General features: G+C 38.6%; 1 protein-coding gene across 1 annotated transcript; it reads left to right on the top strand.

Annotated features, from left to right (window-relative positions):
* The first annotated feature begins 2 nt into the window (after positions 1 to 2).
* On the top strand, positions 3 to 24930 carry LOC128248356 (all-trans retinoic acid-induced differentiation factor-like). The gene is made up of 7 exons (XM_089355581.1): positions 3 to 142; positions 10292 to 10425; positions 14052 to 14126; positions 16023 to 16094; positions 17303 to 17421; positions 21491 to 21588; positions 24179 to 24930. The coding sequence occupies exons 1-7, from the start codon at positions 68 to 70 to the stop codon at positions 24281 to 24283; spliced, it is 678 nt and encodes a 225-aa protein (XP_089211707.1). The 5' UTR covers positions 3 to 67; the 3' UTR covers positions 24284 to 24930.
* The last annotated feature ends 256 nt before the right edge of the window (positions 24931 to 25186 follow it).

Genomic DNA, 25186 nt, shown 5'->3' with positions numbered 1-25186 from the left:
TGGGCTTTTAATATAAGAAAGGAGTTTCTTCTGTTCGAGACACTGGTTATTGTCTTTGGTTACCACGATGGAGCCTGTCGAAAGAAAGATTTTTGTCGGATTGTACTTGTTTGTTGTTATCCTACAAGTTCATTCAGACCAGGTAAAACAACTACCTTCCGATTTTATTTATTTATCATTTAATCTCAACAAAATATAGTTTTGTGACATAAAAATCTTCGTGTCATGTTCGTTTTTCTTCAGCCACAGCCAGATCTTCTTATTGCGTGCTTGTGTGTTAATGGAAACAGAGGCAAGGACTCTTTTTTATTATTTGGAGATGAAGGAAAAACACTGACCCAAAACTTGAAATTGTTGTTCCCTTTTTTATGTACAAGCTTATACTTACTTTGCACACATGAAAAAATATTTAGGTATTCTTTTACACAGTCTTTGTATCCTTATTTAACATACTGTTTTTTTTTTCTCATGTAAGAACCTCCTCCCTCTCTTTTATTCACTCACATCTTCGAGTCAACTTCTGTCCTGTATACGTAAGGGTTTAACATCAATCGTAACTAATTCTATACAGAGAGATCAAACTAATAGGCCACATCTTTTCTGAAGTTCTTGACTTTGGATATATTCCTATGTTGCGAAAAGAAGAGTATTTCGACATTTCTGGCCATGGACATTATTTATTTTTTTTTTTTGGTAATCTTTTTGGCAAACGTCATTTTAGGCCGACACGGATAGATAATTTCTTCTAATTCTGTTTACTATTATTTTCTGTTTGTAGATTACTCATTCATAAAACTATGTTTCCGACAGATGACTTTATACATGTCGATTCATTTTATTTGATATTAGAGACAGACAGAAGTGGTGTGATTCACAATGCAAAGCTGCATCCACATTTGGGACGGTACTGCTACACACACACACACACACCACAACTATCTTGGATTACATCCAATCACAGGCCACTCGATTTATTGGTCCTAAGTTGCTTGCTAATACTCCATGCTGTCTTCTCAATTATCTCTTCTGTTATTACGACTGTGACATCGCTTCCTCGGAGCTGGCCGCTTTCCTGCCAACTCAACTAAAGCTCCACTACCGTGCTTGTGTTTTCTCTTGTCACTCTTATTGTTTTCTCCCCAGGCCCCTCCACATTGATTACTTCCCCACTTGTCAGATCGTCAACTTTCTGGAACCCCATTCAACTCAGAAGGGCATACGAAGGCCATGAGCACACTCTCTTCTTCCGGTCAAAACATTTAATCACAATAATAATATGGATAAATCCGAAATGTCAAAATAGAATCAGCTGTTTTATCTATGAGTTCGGCAATTCACGTGGATTGTCTAATAACAATTGAAAGGATTGTAGAAAGTATTTATAATAAGCCTTTCTACTATAGGCACACAGCCTGAAATTTGTGGAGAAGGTTATCAGTCGATTACATCGAACCCAGTACCTAACTGGTACTTATTTAATCGGCCCCAAAAGGATGTCGACCTCGGTGGAATTTGAACTCAAATCGTACAGACAGACAAAATGCCGCTAATCCTTTTCTAATGTAGGCACAAGGCTTGAAATTTGGGTAGGGGTCTGGTTGATTACATCGACCTCTGTGTATAACTGGTACTTATTTTATTAACCCCGAAAGGATGAAAGATAAAGTCAACCTCGGCAGAATTTGAACTCAGAACTTAAAGATGGACGAAACGCCGCTCGGCATTTTGTCCGGCATGTTTACGATTCTGCCAATAATTGTTTAAGATGTCTTTAGTTTTTTTCAAGTGTCTGTTGGACCTTTTCGACTGCACTTACCAGATATGTTTCTTAAAAAAATTCTTACATAAATATATATTGTGCTAGCTACGAAAATCATAAACGTTTTTTTTTATCTTTTTCTGCTTTTTTTGAGAATTATGGCCATGCTGGAGCACCGCCTTTAGTCGAGCTCAGGACTTATTCTTTGTAAGCCTAGTACTTATTCTTTGTCTCTTTTGGCGAACCGCTAAGTTGCGGGGACGTAAACACACCAGCGTCGGTTGTCAAGTGATGTTGTGGGGACAAACATACACACACACACACACACACACACATATATATAAACAATATATGAGTATATGCATATATATGTACATGTGTGTATATACGTTCATCCACATGTACATATAGATACATAACTGGGTACATGACGTGGCAAAAGAGCAAGGACAAAAATGATAAACAAGGTGCAACAAACAAGCAGGCCACATAGAAACATCCCCTTCATCAGCTGCCACCATTAAAACTCCGGCGTTTATATACATACATGTATACGACGGACTTCTTTCGGTTTCCATCTACCAAATCCACTCACAAGGCTTTGGTTGGCCCGAGGCTATAGTAGAAGACACTTACCCAAGGTGCCACGCATCGTTAAGAAGGATGCCCTTCTTAACACCAACCACTCCGAGAGTGTAGTGGGTGCTTTCCCGTTTCACTGGCATGAGGGCCAGTCTGACGGTACTGGCAACGGCCACGCTCAAATGGTGTTTTTTACGTGCCACTGGTACAAAAGCCAAACAGCTGCTCTGGCAATGATCATGCTCGGATGGTGCCAGTCATTGAATTTGATTTGATTTCGATTTCACTTGCCTTAACAGGTCTTCGCAAGCAGAGTGTAATGTCCAATGAAGGAAAGGTACGCATGAGTGGGCTGGTTACACCCCTGGCATAGGCCACGGGTTATTGTTTCACTTGGCTTGCCAGGTCTTCTCACACACAGCATATTTCCAAAGGTCTCAGTTACTAGTCATTGCCTCGGTGAGGCATTACGATCATGAAATGAGCATTAGCTTATCTAGCCCTTTCTCATGGAACCGTAGGGTTCTGGAGAACTCCAGTTGAGAAACACTGGTCTAAAGGAAGAGGAGTGGTTATGGCCTTCACACCCTCCTCTTGAACTTTTGTAAGTCAACATCTGCAGAAAAGACATGAGCAAGGAGAGAATTCCCGGATGCCAATGTTCTGGGAACAAAGAGTTTGGTGTTGGGGTTGGACATAACAAGGGTGATTGGGGGAGGAGAGATGAGTGGGTCAAGAATGCTGAGAAGAAGTGGTATGATCCCAGCCGACTCTGAGGAGCAGAGGCCATAATAGCAGTGAAGGGAAAGGTTAAGAATGTAAACAGCTTGTCTTGGGTGTGTGTCTATGAATGATTTTATATCAATCAATTTGGTGGCCTTTTTTCTGGAAGTGATCTAAGATGCTGAGCAGCACTGCTGTGGAAATAAGAGTAATATTCCATGGTGCATGTTATTAAGGCTTTGTAGAGAAGTAATAATTGTTGGAGGCTGAAATCTCTTCCAGCCTTGAAAATGAGGTCCATTTGTCAGGATGCACTCCTTGCTATGTTAAAGGTGTACTTTGACCAGGAGAGGTCCTTAGTAATCATAAGATGTACTTTCATCAAAGTTGATCTTTGGTTAAAGTGAGATCCAAAATATAGCTTAGTGATTAATGCAGGGCTTATTGGAGACTTGAACATGATGGTGTTGAATTTAGTGAGCTGGGAATGCTTGAGTGGGGATACTATGAACTCAGCCAGCTCTGATGAGAAGAGACCATTGTAGTAGCAGCAGGAAAACAGAGAGGTGTCAGTGAACCTGTGGGTCAGATAATGGTGTGATGGTGGTGTATGTATGTAGGATATCTGTATGTGCAGCACCACTGTTCCAGATACATGAACAATACTCTATTGTGGATATCTCCTGAACTTTGTTGATACTATTAAACACTTTGTGGTGCCGGTGTAGTATGTGATCTACATACATATTTCTGGTATAGTTTGTGATCCACACTGACATTTTGATCTACATTTTAAATGCATCTATTTACTCGACTTCCGGTTGGTTTGATATATAAACCAAAAAAACTTTTATGATTTCAGCACTTTTATTCCTGAGCCCGTTAAAAGAAGTCATGATGGGAGCAAAAGAATTTTACATACAGGTTATTCAAGATGAAAAAGCTGCAATAGAATTTCTCCAACACAAGGTGGTGAGCTGGCAGAATCGTCAACATGCCAGGCGAAATGCTTCTCAGTATTTCGTCTGCCGTTACGTTCTGAGTTCAAATTCCTCTGAGGTCAACTTTGCCTTTCGGGGTTGCTAAATTAATTATCAGTTACGCACTGGAGTCAATGTAATCGACTTAATCCCTTTGTCTGTCCTTGTTTGTCCCCTCTATGTTTAGCCCCTTGTGGGCAATAAAGAAATAAGAATTTCTCCAACGCTATGAACTCCTTGATGAGCATAGAGATATTGTTTCTAGTATGAAATAAGAATCAATAAAAAATTTTCTTTTTCCTCTAATTATAATTGCAAATTTACCACAAAATTTTGAATGTAGATCACAAGGTAGTCCAGATTTAAGTTGCTGTAGATCACAATGGCTTGTAGCTCACATACTACACCTGCACCCACTTTGCTCCCTCTGAAGTTTAGGCCTTGGATGATTTTTCTTCACTATTCTCAACTCTAGGTGGCTTTCTTGCTTTTCTTCAGTTGAATCTTTGTTGTTTTTCAGCTTTGCTTCAATATCCCATCTGCCTCCAACTATTTTTAGGGTACCCTCTCTGCCTCTTTTGTGGGTACTATGTCAGGATCTGACATTTTGTCATATGTTTCCCTGGTGGAAGGCCTTCCTCTCCCAGATCTTGTTGGTTTTGAATTGTTGTTGATGCTTCTGTCACTTTGCCCTTTTTACTAGATAGGGATGTTGGCCCTATGCAAACCTATTTTTACCTCTAGTGGGGTGTATGTGTGTGATCTGTATTAATCTGGCCTTTACCCTTACTGAGAGCTTTCATTCTGCTGGCAGGGTTATTGAGGCATATAAGCTACCACAATGCAGCAAAGATTAGACCTTGTGGTTGAATGTGAGCTGTCAGAGGCTAAAGAATCTTCTAGTCTTGAAGAAAAAAACCAGTTGTTGAGATGTGGTCCTTGCCATATTGAAGATGTGCTTTCACCAAAATGACAAAGTTCAGAAGTATTTTTTTTTTTTTGGTTATTGTATTACTTTGGCAGTGTTTGATTGTTTATTGTTGTGTGTGTGTGTTCTATTTAAGGTCATAATGCTGACTCACAGGGCCTCTACTGTAATGGATATATCTTGTGTCAACAGAAAATACAATTGAAGCAGTTGAACCTTGGTTTTAAAATGTGGGGTTGGGGTGGAAGATGATAAAATTTCAGAAAAACCAAAATTATAAAATTCCAAACTTGATAAATTAAATAATAAAGCTGTTACAAATACTACACATCTCCGTTATTTAAATCTATATTTTGTATATCAAGGTCATCAATGGTCAAGTTGATACTTGGCCATCTGTGACCTATAATACATACATCATCATCATCATCATTGTAGTTTAACGTCTGCTTTCCATGCTAGCATGGGTTGGACGATTTGACTGAGGACTGGTGAAACCAGATGGCTACACCAGGCTCCAATCTGATTTGGCAGAGTTTCTACAGCTGGATGCCCTTCCTAACGCCAACCACTCAGAGAGTGTAGTGGGTGCTTTTTACGTGCCACCAGCACGAAGGCCAGTCAGGCAGTACTGGCAACGGCCATGCTCAAAATGGTGTATTTTATGTGCCACCCACACAAGAGCCAGTCCAGGGGCGCTGGCAACGATCTCGCTTGAAAGTCCTTACATATGCCGCGGGCACAAGTGCCAGAAAGGCGACACTGGGCACAAGTGCCATCACAGTTTCGCTTTTGCTTGCCCCAATAAGTCTTCGCAAGCTGAGTTTCGTGTCCAATGAGGGAGATGACATTGGCATGGGTGCCAGACGTCAAATTTAACTCGATTTCGATTTCACTTGCCTCAACAGGTCTTCGCAATATATACATATTCATATACCAATAATAATCGGAGCACTAAGTTTTGTTAGTAAATGCCTAAAGGAGAATCTGGATAAACTGGAATTTCAGAAAGGGAAATTGACTGACTGATTCATACATTACAAGTGCAATCTGTGAAGGGGAGCAGTAAAAATATACACAACTTTTCTCAAGTTCCAAATGTAAATTTGTCCGTGTTAACTACATCCCAAAGATGGAGCCTTGTATCTTTGTTAGAAGCTGGCTCCCTCCTCAGTGGAAGATTTATAATAATATTAAAAAATAGAAGAGACATTTTATATATATATATATATATATATATATATATATATATATATATATATATATATGCACACACATACATATATATATATACGACGGGCTTCTTTCAGTTTCTGTCTACCAAATCCACTCACAAGGCTTTGGTCAGCCCGACGCTATAGTAGAAGATACTTGCCCAAGATGCCACACAGTGGGACTCAACCCGGAACCATGTGGTTCGTAAGCAAGCTACTTACCACACAGCCACTCCTACGTCTATGCTGTTTATTCTATTTTTAAAACAGTACCCCATTTCCTCTGCTTTCCCCCCATCTAATATTCACCACTGTCCATGTCCCTGCTCTGTTCAGTTCTCTCTGCATACCTCTTTTGTCCCCATCTCTGTCCATCTGCCACCCTCCTTCTACTCCCTTACAAACTCACCACCCACTCACCCTGTCCAGTCCTCTATCACTTCTCTCACCTTCCTGCAACTTGAGGTTACTCCCTGACGTATCTTCATTGCTATCTTCTCTCTCTTCCAACCAGGGTATTTATGAATCTCCCCTCTAGCAAAACACCCTGTTTCTGTCCCCCTGTTATACTTTAACTTCCCATCACCTTGCACAAAGCCACCTCCCTCAACATTACACATCCTCAGTGGAGGGGGTCCTGTCTAGAGAGTTACTCGTTGACCTCACTGGTGCCAGTACCATGTAAAAAGCACCCAGCACATGCTGTAAACTGGTTAGCATCAGGAAGGGCCTCCAGCCTCAGGTACCATGTCAAAGCAGACACAATAGTGCTTGGCACAGTCCTCCACGTTGCCACCTTCTCTTGAACCATTCAACACATGAAGCACGGATAATGAAATCTAAATGTTGATAATAGCAAGGTGTGATCTGTGAGGTATAGACATTTAGCTGTTCTCTCTATCATTTGAATGACCAAATAGAAATACCCTCATTAACTTGTTCTAGCAGATGTTGATGATATGTATGAGCCAACAATCATAGATGTAGCCATTACTACTGGAGCTTAGAATCTACTGCTATTCCATCATTCTCATAGCTATTCCATTATTTCATTATTCCACACTGACAATTGTTTGGTTAGCTTTGCACTATTTCATCTCTCTTATAAAATTCCTGATGAAAAATCGATCATTTGTACTCTCATAAAATGTAATTAACATGAAATCAATATACTATTGATTTACAGTTTTTATATAATATTTCGAACCTCATCACAAGATCACAATTGTTTTCTTTTCTGGGTGGGATACAAATGATTAAACAGACACTTGCCTCCAATCCTGGCAAGTGTGGTAAAATACTTGTAAAAGAACAATTCCTCAGTATTAACAGGAGCTTGTCAGCTGACCTGTTAATGTCACCAATTAAGGAACTGCTACACAGAGGCTCAACCTTCTAGAAATACTGCTAAATTTCTCTCAAATAACACTATATACTCTTATGCAAAGCAAAGGCTGTATTAGATAATGTAGGCTTTGATATAATGAATGCTATGTCTGAAAATAAGATAGATGATCATGGCTTTAGTAGCATTAATTATCAGGTTGACCTGGGGCTAACCAACATTCTAGACCCTGAGACTTCAAGAGAACCTCTCTGCAGTCAAATGTGTTGGTAGAAATAGCAACCAAATCAGCTACAACTTGTGAAGGACACATTAGATAATGATTAATAAAGTGGATGGTCATGGCTGAAATGTCTTTGATCAAAAGCTGTCCTGGAGCTTAAAATCAGCTACAGTAATATTCTGGACCATGAGCCTTCATGGAAACCTCTTTGCAGTCCTTTGAGCAGCTAGAAACAGCAGCTAAATCAACCACTAATTACACCCTTCCATCAAAAAAGAAATGAAAGACATTTTAGGTAATGTATCAGAGGGGATACACACACGTATATATATATATATATATATATATATGCGAGCAAAAATAAATACAAAAAAGGTGGGTTTTTTGTATGATTGTGTATAGAGGAATATATTATTTTGTTTAAAAGAGTTCCAACACTCTGTTTTTTATGTTTTATTTATATTCCTGCAGAACCAATGTGGGGTATAGAATATGGAATATACAATATATAATATAATATACAATATATAATATAATATACAATATATAATATAAAATAAAAATGGATGGCACCATGAAATAAAGTATTGAATGTAGATGAAATATTGAGTGATCAATATAAAGGATCAAATATATAAATATATAAAGGCGACTCGAGTTTCAGCGCTATTTCCCTTTGTCATGGCCGGTATGACAGACTTTATATATATATACACACACACACACACACACACACACACACACACACACACACACACACACACACACACACATAACACACACACACATAACACACTCTCACCAAATTCACTGTGCCTACATCTGAAGTAGTTATTATTATCATTATTAATATTGCTATTATTATGAATAAGGTGGTGAACTGGCAAAATCATTAGCTTGTGGGTATTTTGCCTGTCGTTACATTCTGAGTTCAAATTCCACCGAGGTCAACTTTGCTTTTCATCCTTTTGGGGGTCAGTGAATTAAGTACCAGTGTAACACTGGGGTTCATGTAATTGACTAGCCCCCTCCCACCAAACTTCAGGCCCTGTGCCTATCGTAGAATGGATTATTATTATTATGAATATTATTATTAAGGTGGCGAGCTGGCAGAACGAGTCGCATGCCAGGCAAAAGGCTTAGTGACATTTTGTTCGTCTTTATGCTCTGAGTTCAAATTCCACCGGGGTCGACTTTGCCTTTCATCGTTTTTGGGGTCGATAAATGAAGTACCAGTCAAGTATTGGAGTCAGTATATTGACTTTACCCTTCCCTCAAAAACTACTGGTTTTCTGCTACAAACTTGAAAGGATTATCATCATCATCTTCATCATTATGTAAGGCTGCAAGCTGGCCAAATCGTTACCATAATGGACAGCTCAGTGGTATTGCTACTGACTTTACTTTTGAGTTCAAATTCCACTAATGTTGACTAGTTGACTACCTTTCATCTTTTTGGGGGGTCAATAAAATAAACAAATCATATTTTATGTATCAATATCAGGTGCAGGAGTGGCTGTGTGGTAAGTAGCTTGCTTACCAACCACGTGGTTCCGGGTTCAGTCCCACTGCGTGGCACCTTGGGCAAGTGTCTTCTACTATAGCCTCAGGCCGACGAAAGCCTTGTGAGTGGATTTGGTAGACGGAAACTGAAAGAAGCCCGTCATATATATGTGTGTGTGTGTGTGTATATATATATATATATATATATATATATGTAACTTAGCGCTTCGGCTAAAGAGACCAATAGAATAAGTACTAGGCTTACACTGAATAAGTCCTGGGGTCGATTTTCTCAACTAAAAGGCGGTGCTCCAGCATGGCCACAGTCAAATGACTGAAACAAGTAAAAGAGTAAAAGAGTATCAGTCATACTGGTGGATTACCAATGATATTTAAAATTTAGTTTTTGAGCTGACATGATCACTCAACCTGCAAGAGATAGCAGTCAAATCTCCATTATATCATATCCTATCACTTTATAGAAATGGAAGATACATTTGATATTGTGGTTTGGTGTTAGGAAGGGCATCCAGCTGTAAAAATCCTGCCAAAACAGTCACAGAAGTCTGGTGCATGCTTTGGCCTGGTCAGCTCTTGTGGTACCACCCTACCCATGCTAGCATGGAACACAGACATTAAATGATGATGATGATGATGTTCTAAACACACCATGTCCAGAAAATAGATATGGACACAGTCACAAAGACACTAATGTAGAAATAATCAACTGCTAATCAACAGCAATCATTTATTAATGGTAATGAAGGAAAAAGCCTCCAGGTGGTCACTTGGGCAGTTAGAAATAAGTCAAATCTCCTTCATATGTGTATAAAAAAAGAGAAATCCCTTACTTGTAAAACAGTTAAGGGCTGGTGATAGGAGGAGCATATGGCTGGAAAAGAGTACCTCAGTAATATACGATGATGATAATGATGATGATATTGAAGTATTAAGGAAAAAAATGGTTCATTTTCCATTTTCAGAATGTATTTGAAATAATAGCCATTTATTCATTTTATTTTGTTTATTTCCAGGACCTGTCTTTATGCTCAAAATGTTCTTCTCCACTCAAAAACGATTCTAAAGTTGTTTCTTTCTGTGAAAGTGATCAGTCCTATGAAATGTATTATCGATGCTGTACTAACACAAACCGTTCTATTGTATATGGGTGAGTAATCTGAATTTTTTATCAGACTTTTAGCAAACTAACATCTTCGATAAGGTCAGTTTGATAGTCATGTCCTTCATTCTTTTGACAAAGTACAAAACTGAATATTTTGTATGTATGGGGCCATAATCAATTAAGTAAATACGATTTAGGCTGTAAGAAAAATCTACCTCATCAAATTTTGCCTGGCCCATACAAGCAAGGGCCTTGTTTCAGGAGGGTACCAGGGGATAAGTGCCCCCCCCCTCATTTTTTCAGGAACTGGGAACAAACCATCTTTTGTCCCCACTACTTTTTCCCAATTAAAAAACAAAGTACCACCGTCAATCTAGGTGGCATACCGCCTTGTGTCAAACTGGTGCAGGAGGAGCTAAAAAATCTAAGCAGTGAAGAAAAATTTCAGAAGCTGTTCAATACAGCAGAAAAAATGATTTATCAACTCAATATTTCTCCTTTGGAGCTACCCAGGTAACGAAAAGTTCCTAAAAGATACCAGGAAGGAAATGTATTAAAATATCAACACTGCACTGTTTTGGATCATTACAGAGTGCAGTATTTGTAGGTAGAGCATACTGCAGTGGAGGTGCAGTGGCCCAGTGGTTAGGGCAGCGGACTTGCGGTTGGAGGATTGCGGTTTCGATTCCCAGACTGGGCGTTGTGAGTGTTTATTGAGCGAAAACACCTAAGCTCCACGAGGCTCCGGCAGGGGGTGGTGGCGAACCCTGTTGTACTCTTTCGCCCCAACTTTCTCTCACTCTTTCTTCCTGCTTCTTGAGTAACGCTGCGATGGACTGGTGTCCCGTCCAGCTGGGGGGAACACATACGACATAGAAACCGGGAAACCGGGCCCATGAGCCTGGCTAGGCTTTGAAAGGGCGAAGAAAGAAAGAAAGCATACTGCAGTAGCAAATTTGGAAGAGTATTTTTTCACAGGATTTAGCAGATTATGAAAAACTGAGCAATATTTTACTCAATGGACATTTTTGTGCTGAAGTGATCATGCAGCATCCGGAGCTTGATGAATTTTCTTTAAGGAATGAAATACTTTTTTACAGAAATCATCGTAGTGGATCATCTCTCGAGGGTCATCGTAAAATATTCAGTGAAATGCAACCAGAAGTCTGTCACATGTTTCGAAATGTGGAGCGATTGCTCAGGCTACTTGTTTCCAATCAGTTCTTGTGAAGCTGAAAGATCTTTTAGCACTCAGCAGAGGCTCAGAACTTGGTTGTGATTGACCATGGCTCAGCAAAGGTTGAATCATATTCTAATATGCCATGTTTGTAGAAATGGCTTGAAAAACCCATGCTAGCATGGAAAGCGGACGTTAAATGATGATGATAACGATGATGTTGATGATATAATTTAGTTGGTGGACTCCCAGTACTACTTTTATAGTATTTAGTCACAGCTCATTAGGCTCTGATTTCAAATCCCACTGCAATCAATTTTAAATTTAGAACCAGTGAAATAAATTCTGGTGTTGAGATAATTGTTAAACCCTTCTCTGAATGTCAAGAAATATATATTTCTGGCATTTAGAAACATTATGTGTTTCTGAATAACATGGTTTTGGTTTCAGTTTCGTTGGACAGCACCCTTAGGCAACTGTCTTCTAATGTATTGCCAGTCAGACCATTGCCCTCTGAGTGAATTTTTTAGATGGAAACCGTGTGGAACGCTGCCCCCCCCACCCCACCCTAACCTCGTGTATATTTAAAATTGTGTATGTTTGTCCCCACCTGTATCGAACAGATGACATAGAGTTGCCTCCCTTGATGTTCTGAATTTAAATTCTGAAGTTTCTTCATTTTCATCTGTTTAATTTTTGTCATCGTCAGGATGTAAGCATCTCATGGCTCTTCACAGGACCGTTCGAGATTGATGTGAGGGATGGAAAGAGGAAGGTATCCTTAAATTAGTGACCTAGCTCGAATGTTGAAGCAGAGCGGACTCTGTTAAAGGCAGCGTAGGTGCCTAGTGGTGACAGTGTGAAATCAGGCAATGGATTGAATCTATCAGCCATGATTCATAAAGATTGAGATTACTCTATTGGTTATAGCCTTCCTGTTTTGAAAATTGGCCTTGATACTACTGAAACTAAATTATCATAAGCAACAGATAATTCACTGTATTAACTGCCATTTATATACATGAAGGGCAGGAGTGGCTGTGTGGTAAGTAGCTTGCTTACCAACCACATGGTTCCAGGATCATTCCCACTGCATGGCACCTAGGGCAAGTGTCTTCTACTGTAGCCCTGGGCCGGCCAAAACCTTGTGAGTGGATTTGGTAGACAGAAACTGAAAGAAGCCTGTCGTATATGTATATCATCATCATCATCGTTTAACGTCCGCTTTCCATGCTAGCATGGGTTGGACGATTTGACTGAGGACTGGTGAAACCGGATGGCAACACCAGGCTCCAATCTAATTTGGCAGAGTTTCTACAGCTGGATGCCCTTCCTAACGCCAACCATATATATATATATATATATATATATATATATATATTGCTACATGGCAGTGAAACATGGGCTGTAACTGCTGAGGACATACGTAAGCTCGCAAGGAATGAAGCCAGTATGCTCCGTTGGATGTGTAATGTCAATGTGAATACCCGTCAGAGTGTAAGTATCTTGAGAGAAAAGCTGAACATTAGAAGCATCAGTTGTGGCGTGCAAGAGAGACGATTGCGCTGGTATGGACATGTGGTGAGAATGGAGGAGGATAGCTGCGTGAAAAAGTGCCACACCCTAACAGTTGAGGGAACCCGTGGAAGAGGTAGGCCCAGGAAGACCTGGGCTGAGGTGGTGAGGCAAGACCTTCGTACATTGGGCCTCACCGAGGCGATGACTACTGACCGAGACCTTTGGAAATGTGCTGTGCGTGAGAAGACCCGGCAAGCCAAGTAAGATCGTTGCCAGTGCCCCTGGACTGGTTCTTGTGCGGGTGGCACATGAGATGCACCATTTTGAGCGTGGCCGTTGCCAGTACCGCCTGACTGGCTCCTGTAGGATTTTCGAGCGAGATTGTTGCCAGTGCCCCTGGACTGGCTTGTGCGGGTGGCACATAAGACACCATTTCGAGCGTGGCCGTTTTCGTGCGGGTGACACGTAAAAGCACCCACTACACTCTCTGAGTGGTTGGCGTTAGGAAGGGCATCCAGCTGTAGAAACTCTGCCAAATCAGACTGGAGCCTGGTGTTGCCATCCGGTTTCACCAGTCCTCAGTCAAATCGTCCAACCCATGCTAGCATGGAAAGCGGACGTTAAACGATGATGATGATGATGATGTGTGTGTATGTTTGTGTGTCTGTGTTTGTCCCCCCACCATCGCTTGACAACCGATGCTGGTGTGTTTACGTCCCCGTAACTTAGCGGTTCTGCAAAAGAGACCGATAGAATAAGTACCAGGCTTGCAAAAAATAAGTCCTGTGGTCGATTTGATCGATTAAAGGCAGTGCTCCAGCATGGCCGCAGTCAAATGGCTGAAACAAGTAAAAGAGTAAACACTTACGTAACCATGAAAGAATGGTAAAGCAGACATAAAAAAATGTTAATGACGATGCTTATATGTAAATGTTTCTTTGTAAATGTATTCATATTTTTTTTTTTTAAATTTCAGGCTTGATTTAACTGGTTGCAAAATAAAAGAATTGCACAGCAAAATATTTGGAGAATATTTGGACATGGACATTTTGTAAGTTTCCTGACATAAGTGGCTACAAAACTCTTCAATACTTTTTAGAGTTGTTTCTTAGCTCTGGTTTCGAGCTTCTATGGATGGAGACAAAAAACAATTTCCTTCTATTGCAAATGCTTATTTGTTTTTCTTTTAAGGGTGATATACACTCCTGTATATATGCATGTAGAATTCTTATAAATTGATTAAATACACAGTGAAATACATACTGTGGATTGTAACTAAAACTTCATGAGCTAAAACATCAATTAATACATCATCTATGCTGAAAGAGAAAATGAATTTTTCGTTTTTGTATTTTGTTTGCTAGTATTATCATCATCATCACCACCACCACCACACTGCTACTACCACCACTATCATCTTTATCTAACATCCATCTGGCATGGGTTGGGCAGTTTGTCAGGAGCTGGTATTTTGCTAAGCTCCACTGTCTATTGGCATGATTTTTTTTTCTTTTGTACAGCTGGATGCCCTTCCTAATACCAACCACTATACAGAGTTCATTGGGTGATTCTTAATGTGAACTCATGTATTGAAAGAGATTTTCTCATACCTTGGGAGGGTCATTATACCAATAATAAACACATGCACTAGTTGTATTTCACTTCTTTATTTTCATTTGTCAATTGATTAAATATTTAACTGATTGTTCGATTAACCATTTGGACAGTCAAGCAATCTGGTAGGCTCTTTCAATGTCTTTTAATTGCCATTTGCAATCTCATCAATAACAAGCCTGCTCTACTCCAGGTCTGTTTTGGGTCTGCCTGTTTTTCTGTCAGTTTACGGGTGCTATATTTGTAAGGACATGAGTGAGAATGTGGGCATTGAAGAGGTTATGAATGATGATGAAAAGACTTTGACAAATCTAGCTGATTCATTGATCGTCTGATTGAGTAATCAGACGATTGATTAATTGGTTCAATGTTAGCATATTAACAAATAAGAGAAAGAAGTGGCTGTGTGGTCAAAAGCTTGCTTCTCATCCACATGGTTCCAGGTTCAGTCCCATGGCATGGCACCTTGGGCGAGTATTTTCTACTATGGCCTCGGGTGACCAAACCCTTGTGAGTGGATTTGAGAGATGGAAACTGAAAGAAGCCCATTATTGTAAATGCATGTGTTTGTGTGTGACTTTGTGCCTGTGTTTGTCCCCATCAACCACTTGACAACTGGTTTTGGTGTTTACATTCCCGTAACATTGTGGTTCAGTAAACAAGACTGATAGAATAAGTCCAGGTTTAAAAAAAATAAGTCCTGGAGTTGATTCTTCAGCACAGTGCCCCAGCATGGTTGCAGTTTAATGACTGAAACAAATAAAAGACAAAAGATAAGTGAAATAGAGCCAGTGTGTGTGTGTGTGTGTGTTTATTGGCATAATGACCCTACCAAGATACAATGAAAATGAATTAAATTTCTTATAATGCAAATATTCAGTTCTATATTTAAGAGATGAGGAATTATTTACATTATTTACATTTGAAGGATAGAAAAATAATAGATTTATAAGCCTTAAAATTCACCCCATAATTGCCCACGGGCATATGGCGTAGTGGTTAAGCGCGCGGGCTACTAACCCCAAGGTTCCGAGTTCGATTCACGGCAGCGACCTGATTAATAATAGTAATAATAATAATAATAATAATATAATAATAGTAACATCGTTAGGAATGAGAACCCAGGTTCGAAATTTCCCCAAGACACCTGACGAAGGCTGGAGGGTATATCAGCCAAAACGTTGTGTTCACAACAAACAGGATGAGGACAAATATCCGTCAAATGTAAATAATGTATGCAAATATTCCTTTTACAATATCAATCATAAATTTTAAGATATTTTCTATATAACTGTTAAAATATAATTTTTTCGTTTTAAATTTATTATTGCAGAACATTAGAAAATAATGAATTTACAAGCTATGAAAAAATAGATTTCTTTGGTCTGAAATCATTAAGTTATTTGTAAGTTTGAATTTTTTCAATTTTGGAATCTGAATTTTGTTTTACTTTGTAAATGGGGACCGTTTTTTTTTTTTCTGGGGTGGGGAGCATTCAAAGAATAGCTTTTTATTAACTCAATCATATTAACTTATTGAACAAGTAATAGATAAAAGATATATTCTTTTCTTCTCTGGGCACAAGGCCCTAAATTTTTGGGGAAGGGGCCAGTCAATTAGATCGACCCCAGTACACAACTGGTATTTAATTTATCAGCCCCGTAAGGATGAAAGGTGAAGTCGACCTCAGCGGAATTTGAATTCAGAAGGTAAAGACAGACGAAATACCGCTAAGCATTTCGCCCGGCATGCTAACGTTTCTTATTTCTTTACTGCCCACAAGGGGCTACACACAGAGGAGATAAACAAGGACAGACAAACAGATTAAGTCGATTATATCGACCCAGTGCGTAACTGGTGCTTATTTAATTGATGCCGTACGGATGAAAGGCAAAGTCGACCTCGGCGGAATTTGAACTCAGAACGTAGTGGCAGACGAAATACCGCTAAGCATTTCGCCCGGCGTGCTAACGTTTCTGCCAGCTCGCCACCTAGATAAAAGATATAAGAAAAATATTTTCTCCTAACTCTTCTTTAAACCATTTTGAATTTTCAACATTGAAGAGTAGCCTCCCTTCACTGCTGTGATTTTCTCTTCTCTTCGTGCTTCAAAGCAGGCATCTTTATCCCAGGAAATGAAAAAAGAAAAGAAAAACAAGATCTGATACCATCACACTTAATAACCATTTTGTCGAAGTTCTGTATACTGTTTTTTTTTTTAATCCTTTTTAAAAGGAAAGTAAACTTAATATAACAAATGAATATCGTTGGTAATATGATAAAAGCTTGTCTCTTTCTGTTGCATTTCCTCCACATTTGCTCCCAAATAGACATGAAGCATAGCATCGTGTCACATATTTTTATACTTTAAACTTTTGCTATTTCATTTATCACAAGTTATTGATCAAGGGTTAAGGTCGGCTGCTGCACAGTTGGGGTCAAATATGGAACTATTTGGCTGCAAAGAAACTGTCGTCGTTATCCTCATCCTCCTCATCATCATCATCATGTTCAACATGTTTTAACGTTTTTCTTCGAAATTATCATGATATAATTAACTAATTATTATTTTTCTTTCTTTTCTTTTTTTAATTTTTTTTATTCCTCCTGAAGATCTCTTCCAAATATCAACAATTCCTGCCCTGGTGGTGCCGACATTTGGTATAATATTACAGTACATGCAGATTATGTCGAATGCATAGACCAAGTTAATACCTGTATACTTTACAATTGTAAGGAATCAATTTTTTCCCCCACCTACTTCAATTTCCTCTTTTCTTCCCATGCATGAAGGCTTTGGTTTGCCAAAGTACTTTTAATCATTCATGTGCGAAGTAAAAGTGTCAAATTTCTTTTGTGTTAAATTGCCTGAAAGAAGCTGATATGTGTTTCGCCTTGGAATAAAGCAATTCCTGCTATGTGTTTTGAATATATATATGTGCAGGAGTGGCTGTGTGGTAAGTAGCTTGCTTACCAACCACATGGCTCTGGGTCCCATCCCACTGCGTGGCACCTTGGGCAAGTGTCTTCTACTATAGCCTCGGGCCGACCTAAGCCTTGGTAGACGGAAACTGAAAGAAGCCCATTGTGTATATGTATATATATATACTTGTGTGTGTGTGTTTGTTTGTGTGTTTGCTTGACATGCGATGCTGGTGTGTTTACGTCTCCGTAACTTAGTGGTTCGGCAAAAAGTGACCGATAGAATAAGTACTAGGCTTACAAAGAATAAGTCCTGGGGTCGATTTGCTCGACTAAAAATAGGCGGTGCTCCAGCATGGCCGCAGTCAAATGACTGAAACAAGTAAAAGAATAAAAGAATGTGGTCTGTGATTCCAGTAGTTTAGTCTTTGTTTTGCATGAAGCCATGTGACTGAATATGGTAGATGGTAACTGAAAGAAGCCCTGTAAATGGTTGGCATTAGGAAGGGCATCCAGCTGTAGAAGCCATGCCAGAACAGACAGTGGAACCTGGTGTGGCCCACAACCTTATCATCTGTCAAACTGTCCAACCCATGCTAGCATGCAAAGCAGATGCTAAATGATGATGATGATCATCATCATCATTTAACGTCCGCTTTCCATGCTAGCATGGGTTGGACAATTTGACTGGGGACTGGCGAACTAGATGGCTGCACCAGACTCCAATCTGATCTGGCAGAGTTTCTACAGCTGGATGCCCTTCCTAATGCCAACTACTCCGAGAGTGTAGTGGGTGCTTTTTACGTGCCACCGGTACGAGGGCCAGTTCGGTGGCACTAGCAACAGCCACGCTCAAATGGTGTTTTTTATGTGTCACCTGCACAGGAGTCAGTCAAATGTTTTGTTCACATGCCACCGGCACAAGTGCCAATAAGGCGAAAAATATTTCTACGTTTTTGTGTGTCCCTTTGTCTTGACATTGTGTTATAGTTATGAGTGTCACTGCCATAGGAATAGTGTCATTCATTTCTAATATTCTGCAAAGTCATGTTTGACATGAGGTAATATTAGTTTGCCTGGAAACAGGTCAGGGTTAGTGACAGGAAAGGCATCAGACCACAGAAAATCTGTCGCAATAAAACTATTTGACCCCATGCAAGCATGGAAAAGAAATGTCCCAATGATGATGATATATAGATTGTTAGAAACTAAAATACTTTCGTGTGTGATGTGTGGATCTGTATAATCTATGTGGTTTCGTTGTAGTTTGTACTTTCATCTCAAGTGAATCTTGATCAAGTAGATCTGTGAATGAAGGCCGTAAGGCCATCATTATCTCATCTTTGATTAAGTCATCTGTTCCCAACTTTGAGCTGTAGAATGTAGGTTGTACCTTGAGGCTTTGTGAACTGTTTAAGATAATTTTAAAAGGTTGCAGTTGAAAATGTGTAATTACTCAGTTACATTTAGTTATTCAGTTACTCACATATTTCAAATGAGAGAAGAAACTGGGAAAATGAGTTTGGTGTTAATAAAATCAGCTTATTGAGGATGCAGACCTTTCAAAAACCTGGGACCTTTAGGAATATTCATTTTTCATTTAAATAATAGAGTTTTTTAGTGGCAAGGTTCACAACCATCGGTTCAATCATAGTTTATCCAGGTCTGCGTTAACCTGGATACACATCTCCCCTTTTTTGAGATAATAGTCTGTGATTTGGGATAATTTCACTATTATTTCTAAAAAATGGACTTACCATATTGTAGTTCCTTCTTTTCCTTATTCATCAAAATAGCATATACAGGTTGGCAACTAATACCAGTGAATGATGAAGGAGAGTTGTCTTTGAGTAATTAGATTTGATTTTAATTAGTTACACTGCATCACAAAAGCTGGCTTTCTTCTTCAGAGACCAACAACTACTTACCTTCTCTAGAGTTTCTTCATGGTACTCAGTGATTGTGTCCAGTGGCCAACCACTTGGCAGACTGACATGGAGTCCTTCACCAGCATCTGATTCACAGTTGTCCTATTTCCTCTCTTTCTGCATTTGTTACTGCTTGAAACTGGTTAGTCTTGTTCCACTTCTATCCAAGAACACCCGACTCCCTTGTCCATCCACCAATCAGTCCCTCCAGTCCTTCCTTCCTTGAACATCAGTTTTTCTAGAATTTCTACAGTGTACATGTTTTCTTGCACATTGAATATTAACCATGATGGTCATCAGTCTCTCTGTTCTGAGAGGACCCCTTCCTCCAGCTCAATCCATTTATACGAAGGAAAATGAAATAAGGAATGTTTGTTTTAGATATATTGACAAAAGGTAATTCAAATTCAGTTGCAGAGCAAATATTATTTATTTTCCTCGGTCTCTAAATTTACTGATTAGCCTCATGTATGAGATGGTCAAGTGGCTTCTACAACCCCAGGCTGACCAAAGCTTTGTGAGTAGATTTGATAGATAGAAACTGAAAGAAGCTTGTCCTCTGTGTATGTAAGTGTGTGTGTTAAGTATATATATATATATATATATATATATATATATATATATATATATATATATAGGTATATGATAGGATTGCTTCAATATTTCAGGGGTAGTCTGAAGTATCTAAGCAACCAGGGGATAGTTAAATCCAAAGGCACTCCTGGAAATTACTTGTGTGGGTACCGTCTTTGTTCGAAGGTATCCAGAGGCAGGTAATTTATTGTTTAAACCGCAGTTTGTAATTATAATTAAGTGGAGAATGGAGAAACAAACACAAGAAGAAGCAAGTCAATTGCATTACTATATCCACTAACTGTTTCTCCTGCATCTCTCACACCATGAACTTTAACATACTTCTCAACATTCTGAAGAGATCTGCCAAACCATTTAGCACATCGAAACGGTCGTAAATGACTCATTATATAATCTCCACATAATTAAATCAATGGATAACTAGCCCAATTGACTTGCTTCTTCTTGTGTTTGTTTTTCATTCTCCACTTAATTATATATATATATATATATTTTCTGAATTTGTGTAAATATGTATAGAATAATCTATCAGTTGAATAATGTTAAAACATGGTCTGAATTTCACGTTTTTTAGTATGATATTAAAAAAGAAACCATGGAAACCAGACCATGTTTTAACTTTATTCAACTGATATATATATATATAGTGACAGTGTGTGTGTGTGTCTGTGAGATACTGTCATCTTGCCTTGACATTGCTGTGTAGTTGTAAACGAGTGTCACCATCATGCAAGCAGTGTCCTTCATTTCCAATCATCTATGAAAACATGTCTGGTCTTAGAGAAAAAATTTACTTTATTTGGAAACAGATGAGGGCTAGCATGAAGGGCATCCAACTGTAGAAAATGAGCATCAGTAAATTCTGTCTGATCCATGCAATCATGGAAAAGTGGAAATGAAAATGATGGTGTGTATGTGTGTAATTGTTTCAAGATTACTATTTTCTAAAGCATAAACAGAGAACTTGTTTCAGAATAAGGCAAAATGAAGGTGCATAAGAACCTGCTAGAATCATATCTGTGTTGAAAAAAATAATGAATCTTTAATTTAACAAATTCAGGTTGTATGCATCCAAACGTTTTTCTTTTTTCAATCTGCTAGAAATTGCAGCTAGATTTCTCACAAACCATACTCCACATCTTGAACAGTAGATAATGTAGTCTAGAAATAAAAACGTGATAGTTATCACTAGAGTGTTTTGATTGTAAATCTGCTCATTTGGGGTTGACACAGGGTAGGGGTCAGTAACTTTAATCTACCAGTGGGCAGTTTCATATATGAATTCTGATGAAATTTGATGGCAAGGAATTGCTCACCCTACTATTTATTGATTTCTTGTTTTATTTTTAATTTTCAGTAAGTTGTCCCTTACACTCTAACTGCACAGAAGCAGGACCAGGTTATGCCGAATGCAATTGTGATCCAGGTTATTATGGCTATAAATGCAAAAGAACTGTACGTATATCAGTATTGAAATCATTTGTTTCCTTTCTCATTTGTGTTCCTGTAAAACACTTTTGTGTCTGTCTTGCTTCAATTCACCTTGTGACCTTGCATTTCTCCCTTCCTCCCTCTTACACTTCACTCATTGAGTCAGTGGCTTGAGTGACACTCGTTACTCTTTTTACTCTAAACATATTTTTAAAAAGCTTTTTTTTTTCCGCCCTAAGACTATGAAAGCAAGTTTCTAGGGTGTATAAGGGGCTGAGATTACAACATTTTCCCTGAATGGGATGCTGGTCTGTTGTAGGGTTCAAGCCAATAGTTTTTGAGGGGAGGGGACAAATTGATTACTTCAACTCCAATACTTGGCTACCACTTTATTTTATTGAATGTGAAAGGATGAAAGGCAAAGCTGACCTCAGTGAGATTTGAACTCAGAATGTAAAGAGTTGGAAGAAATACTGCCAAGTATTGTACCTGATTCTGCCGGCTTGCTGGCATTTTCTTTTGTCTCAACCTCATGGTTCTGGGTTCAGTCCTACTGCGTGGTACCTTGGGCAAGTACTTTCTACTAAAGCCTTGTGAGTGGATTTGGTAGATGGAAACTGAAAGAAGCTCATTGTATATATATATATATATATATATATATACACACACATACATACATACATACATACACACAATGTGTGTGTGTGTGTGTGTGTCTTTGCCCCCACCATCATTTGACCACTAATGTTGGTTTGTTTACGTCCCTGTAACCTAGCGGTTTGGCAAAAATAACCGATAAAATCAGTACTAGGCTTGCAAAGACTAGGTTCAGGGGTCTATTTGTTCGACTAAAGACGGTACTCCAGCATGGCCGCAGTCAAATGACCGAAACGAGTAAAAGAGTAAAAGAAATTCCGAACAAATGTTGCTTATATTGGAAATAAGATAAGCTAAGGGAAATAACTCATATGACCGATTTATGAATTTTCATAATTTTTTTCTCTTATGTAGAAAAACTTATTGGTAGGTTTGGTTAAACTCTGATATGATGATGAGGTCAAATAGACTGAAACGTGTCTATAGTTGTATCTTGTCAAAAAGAAAGACCAGACTTTCTTTCCTCTTAGACAATAAAAATAGTACAACTAGTCCTCAGCTGTGAGCAAGGGTGTCTTGGTAATATGAACCATGATTTTGCTAATTGTTTTTGATTCTTATGTTGCTGAGAACAGATTCGGATGTCCTCTCAGCCACTTTGCTCTCGATCCAGTTAGAATATGTAGGTTATGACAATTGAAATGAGAGTGGATTGTACAAGCACCCTTGCTGTACAACAGCTAATTTGACTAGAATAAGGTGAAAAGAAGAGCATAGGTCAAGGGTACAACACAATACCTTATCCAAGAATTGAACTCTCATTCTTATGGTCATAAACTGAACACTTCTGACCACTATGTCATACACCTTCACTCTATTTTTTTTCTCCCTATCTACAGCAGTGGTTCTCAACTGGAATCCAAATAAGGTTTTGTTGTTAAAATATTTACCCGCAATAAACTGGTTATATTCCTACAATACACACAATATTTTAATAATTTTTCCACTTCATACAATTGCTAATAATATTTAGTTATAAGAATCAAAATGGTCCACAGGCTAAAAATGGTTGAGAGCCACTGATATGAAAGATACGTACTAACATTGAGAGTTTGTTTCCTACTTTCTTCAAATTATCTCCCTTTCTCTTCCAGAGTTTATAACAATCGCCTCCAGGGTTTTTTTTTGCTCTCTGCTAAGAAGGAAATTTAAGTTATCTTTGATTTTTTTTTTTATTTGTTTCATTCATTGAAATGAATGTGGCCAGGCTGGAGCACTACCTTGAATGGTTTAGTCGACCAAATCGGCCCCAGTGCTAATTTTTAGGTCTGGTACTAATTCCATCTGTCACTATTTACATGAACCACTAACTTATGGGGATGTTAACAAACCAACACCAGTTGTCAAATGGTAGAAAATCTCCCTTAATAAATTCCATCTGACTTGTGCAAGCCTGTTAAAATGATGATGGTAAAGTGACAGTCTAGTTTATATTCTCTTTTACTTGTTTCAGTCATTTGACTGCGGCCATGCTGGAGCACTGCCTTTAGTCGAGCAAATCGACCCCAGGACTTATTCTTTGTAAGCCTAGTAATTATTTTATCGGTCTCTTTTGCCGAACTGCAAAGTTACGGGAACGTAAACACCAGCATCGGTTGTCAAGCAATGTTGGTGGGGGACAAACACAAACACACACACACACACACACATACATATATACGACAGGCTTCTTCCAGTTTCCATCTACCAAATCCACTCACAAGGCTTTGGTCGGCCCGAGGCTATAGTAGAAGACACTTGTCCAAGGTGCCACGCAGTGGGACTGAACCCGGAACCATGTGGTTGGTAAGCAAGCTACTTACCACACAGCCAAAGAGACAAGCAGTCTACTCATTAGAAATATCATGAAAAATGGAAGTCGTAATGAATTCAATATTTTCTTTTGTGTGTCTCATTAAGCTTGTGGTTTAATTTCCTAGCATCAAATTAGTTAATTTGTCTTTGTTTTTCATTGCAGGGTCACTTCCCTATGGATGTCTATGGTATCTCGACTGCTGCCGGAGTTGTTTTGGTCTCAGCTCTGTTCTGGTTTACAGAGAGAAGGAAAATTGGGACACTTTAAGAAGGAAGAAATAAAAAAAGAAAAGAAAAAAAAGTGAAAAACAAACAATGTAAACCAGGGGTGGGGGTGGAGGAGCAGGGTCGGGGTGAGAGGATTAATACCAACTGAATGAGTTTGATGAAATTTGGTGGAAACGGTAAAGGTTTGATGAAATTGGCATATTGGTGTTTATTTAACATTCAGATTTGAAATTCTGCTAGGCCTCATTTTTGCCTTTCACACAGATGCAGTTTGAGAAGGTGCATACCATACTAGTCATGTGACAAGAGGATTTTTTTGTTATGGGGGGGGGGGTCTACACTTCCTTACAACTCCTACAATAGTTGAAGCCTTGTGCCTATATTAAATTGTTTTCTTATCATCATTATTATTATTAATATCATTATTATTAAGGCAGTGAGTTAGCAGAATCATTTGCAGCGGGAACGAAATGTTTAGCAACATTTCATCTTTCTTTATGTTCTGAGTTCAAATGCTGCCAAGGTTGACTTATCCTTTCTTATTTACAGGATTGATGAAATAAGTACTCGTCAAGTACAGGGGCCGATATAATTGACTCGAACCTTCCCCCCAAATTTCAGGCCCTTTCTCTATAATAGAAAGGATTATTATTATTATTATTTACAAATAAATGCCAGATTTCTCTTCTTTTGATTTAAATACTGTTATTTTTATATACATATATTATACATTTTTATAAGGTATGTTATATTTTATAATAATATATAGTATATTTTTGACATTCCGAAATTATTGTTGATAAATAAAATATAATGATGAAGACAATGCTTTTATTTTACTCTTTTTTTTTTCTTTTTGGTAAGGTATTTTTCAAAATTAGCCCTTTTCCACTTTGCAGAATGCTGTCTAACTTGGACATGTTGTTCTTATACTGTATCATTC

Source organism: Octopus bimaculoides, chromosome 7 (genome assembly GCF_046866305.1).
Source record: "Octopus bimaculoides isolate indiv1 chromosome 7, ASM4686630v1, whole genome shotgun sequence".
Taxonomy (NCBI): domain Eukaryota; kingdom Metazoa; phylum Mollusca; class Cephalopoda; order Octopoda; family Octopodidae; genus Octopus; species Octopus bimaculoides.
This window is presented reverse-complemented; position numbering and strand designations above follow the sequence as displayed.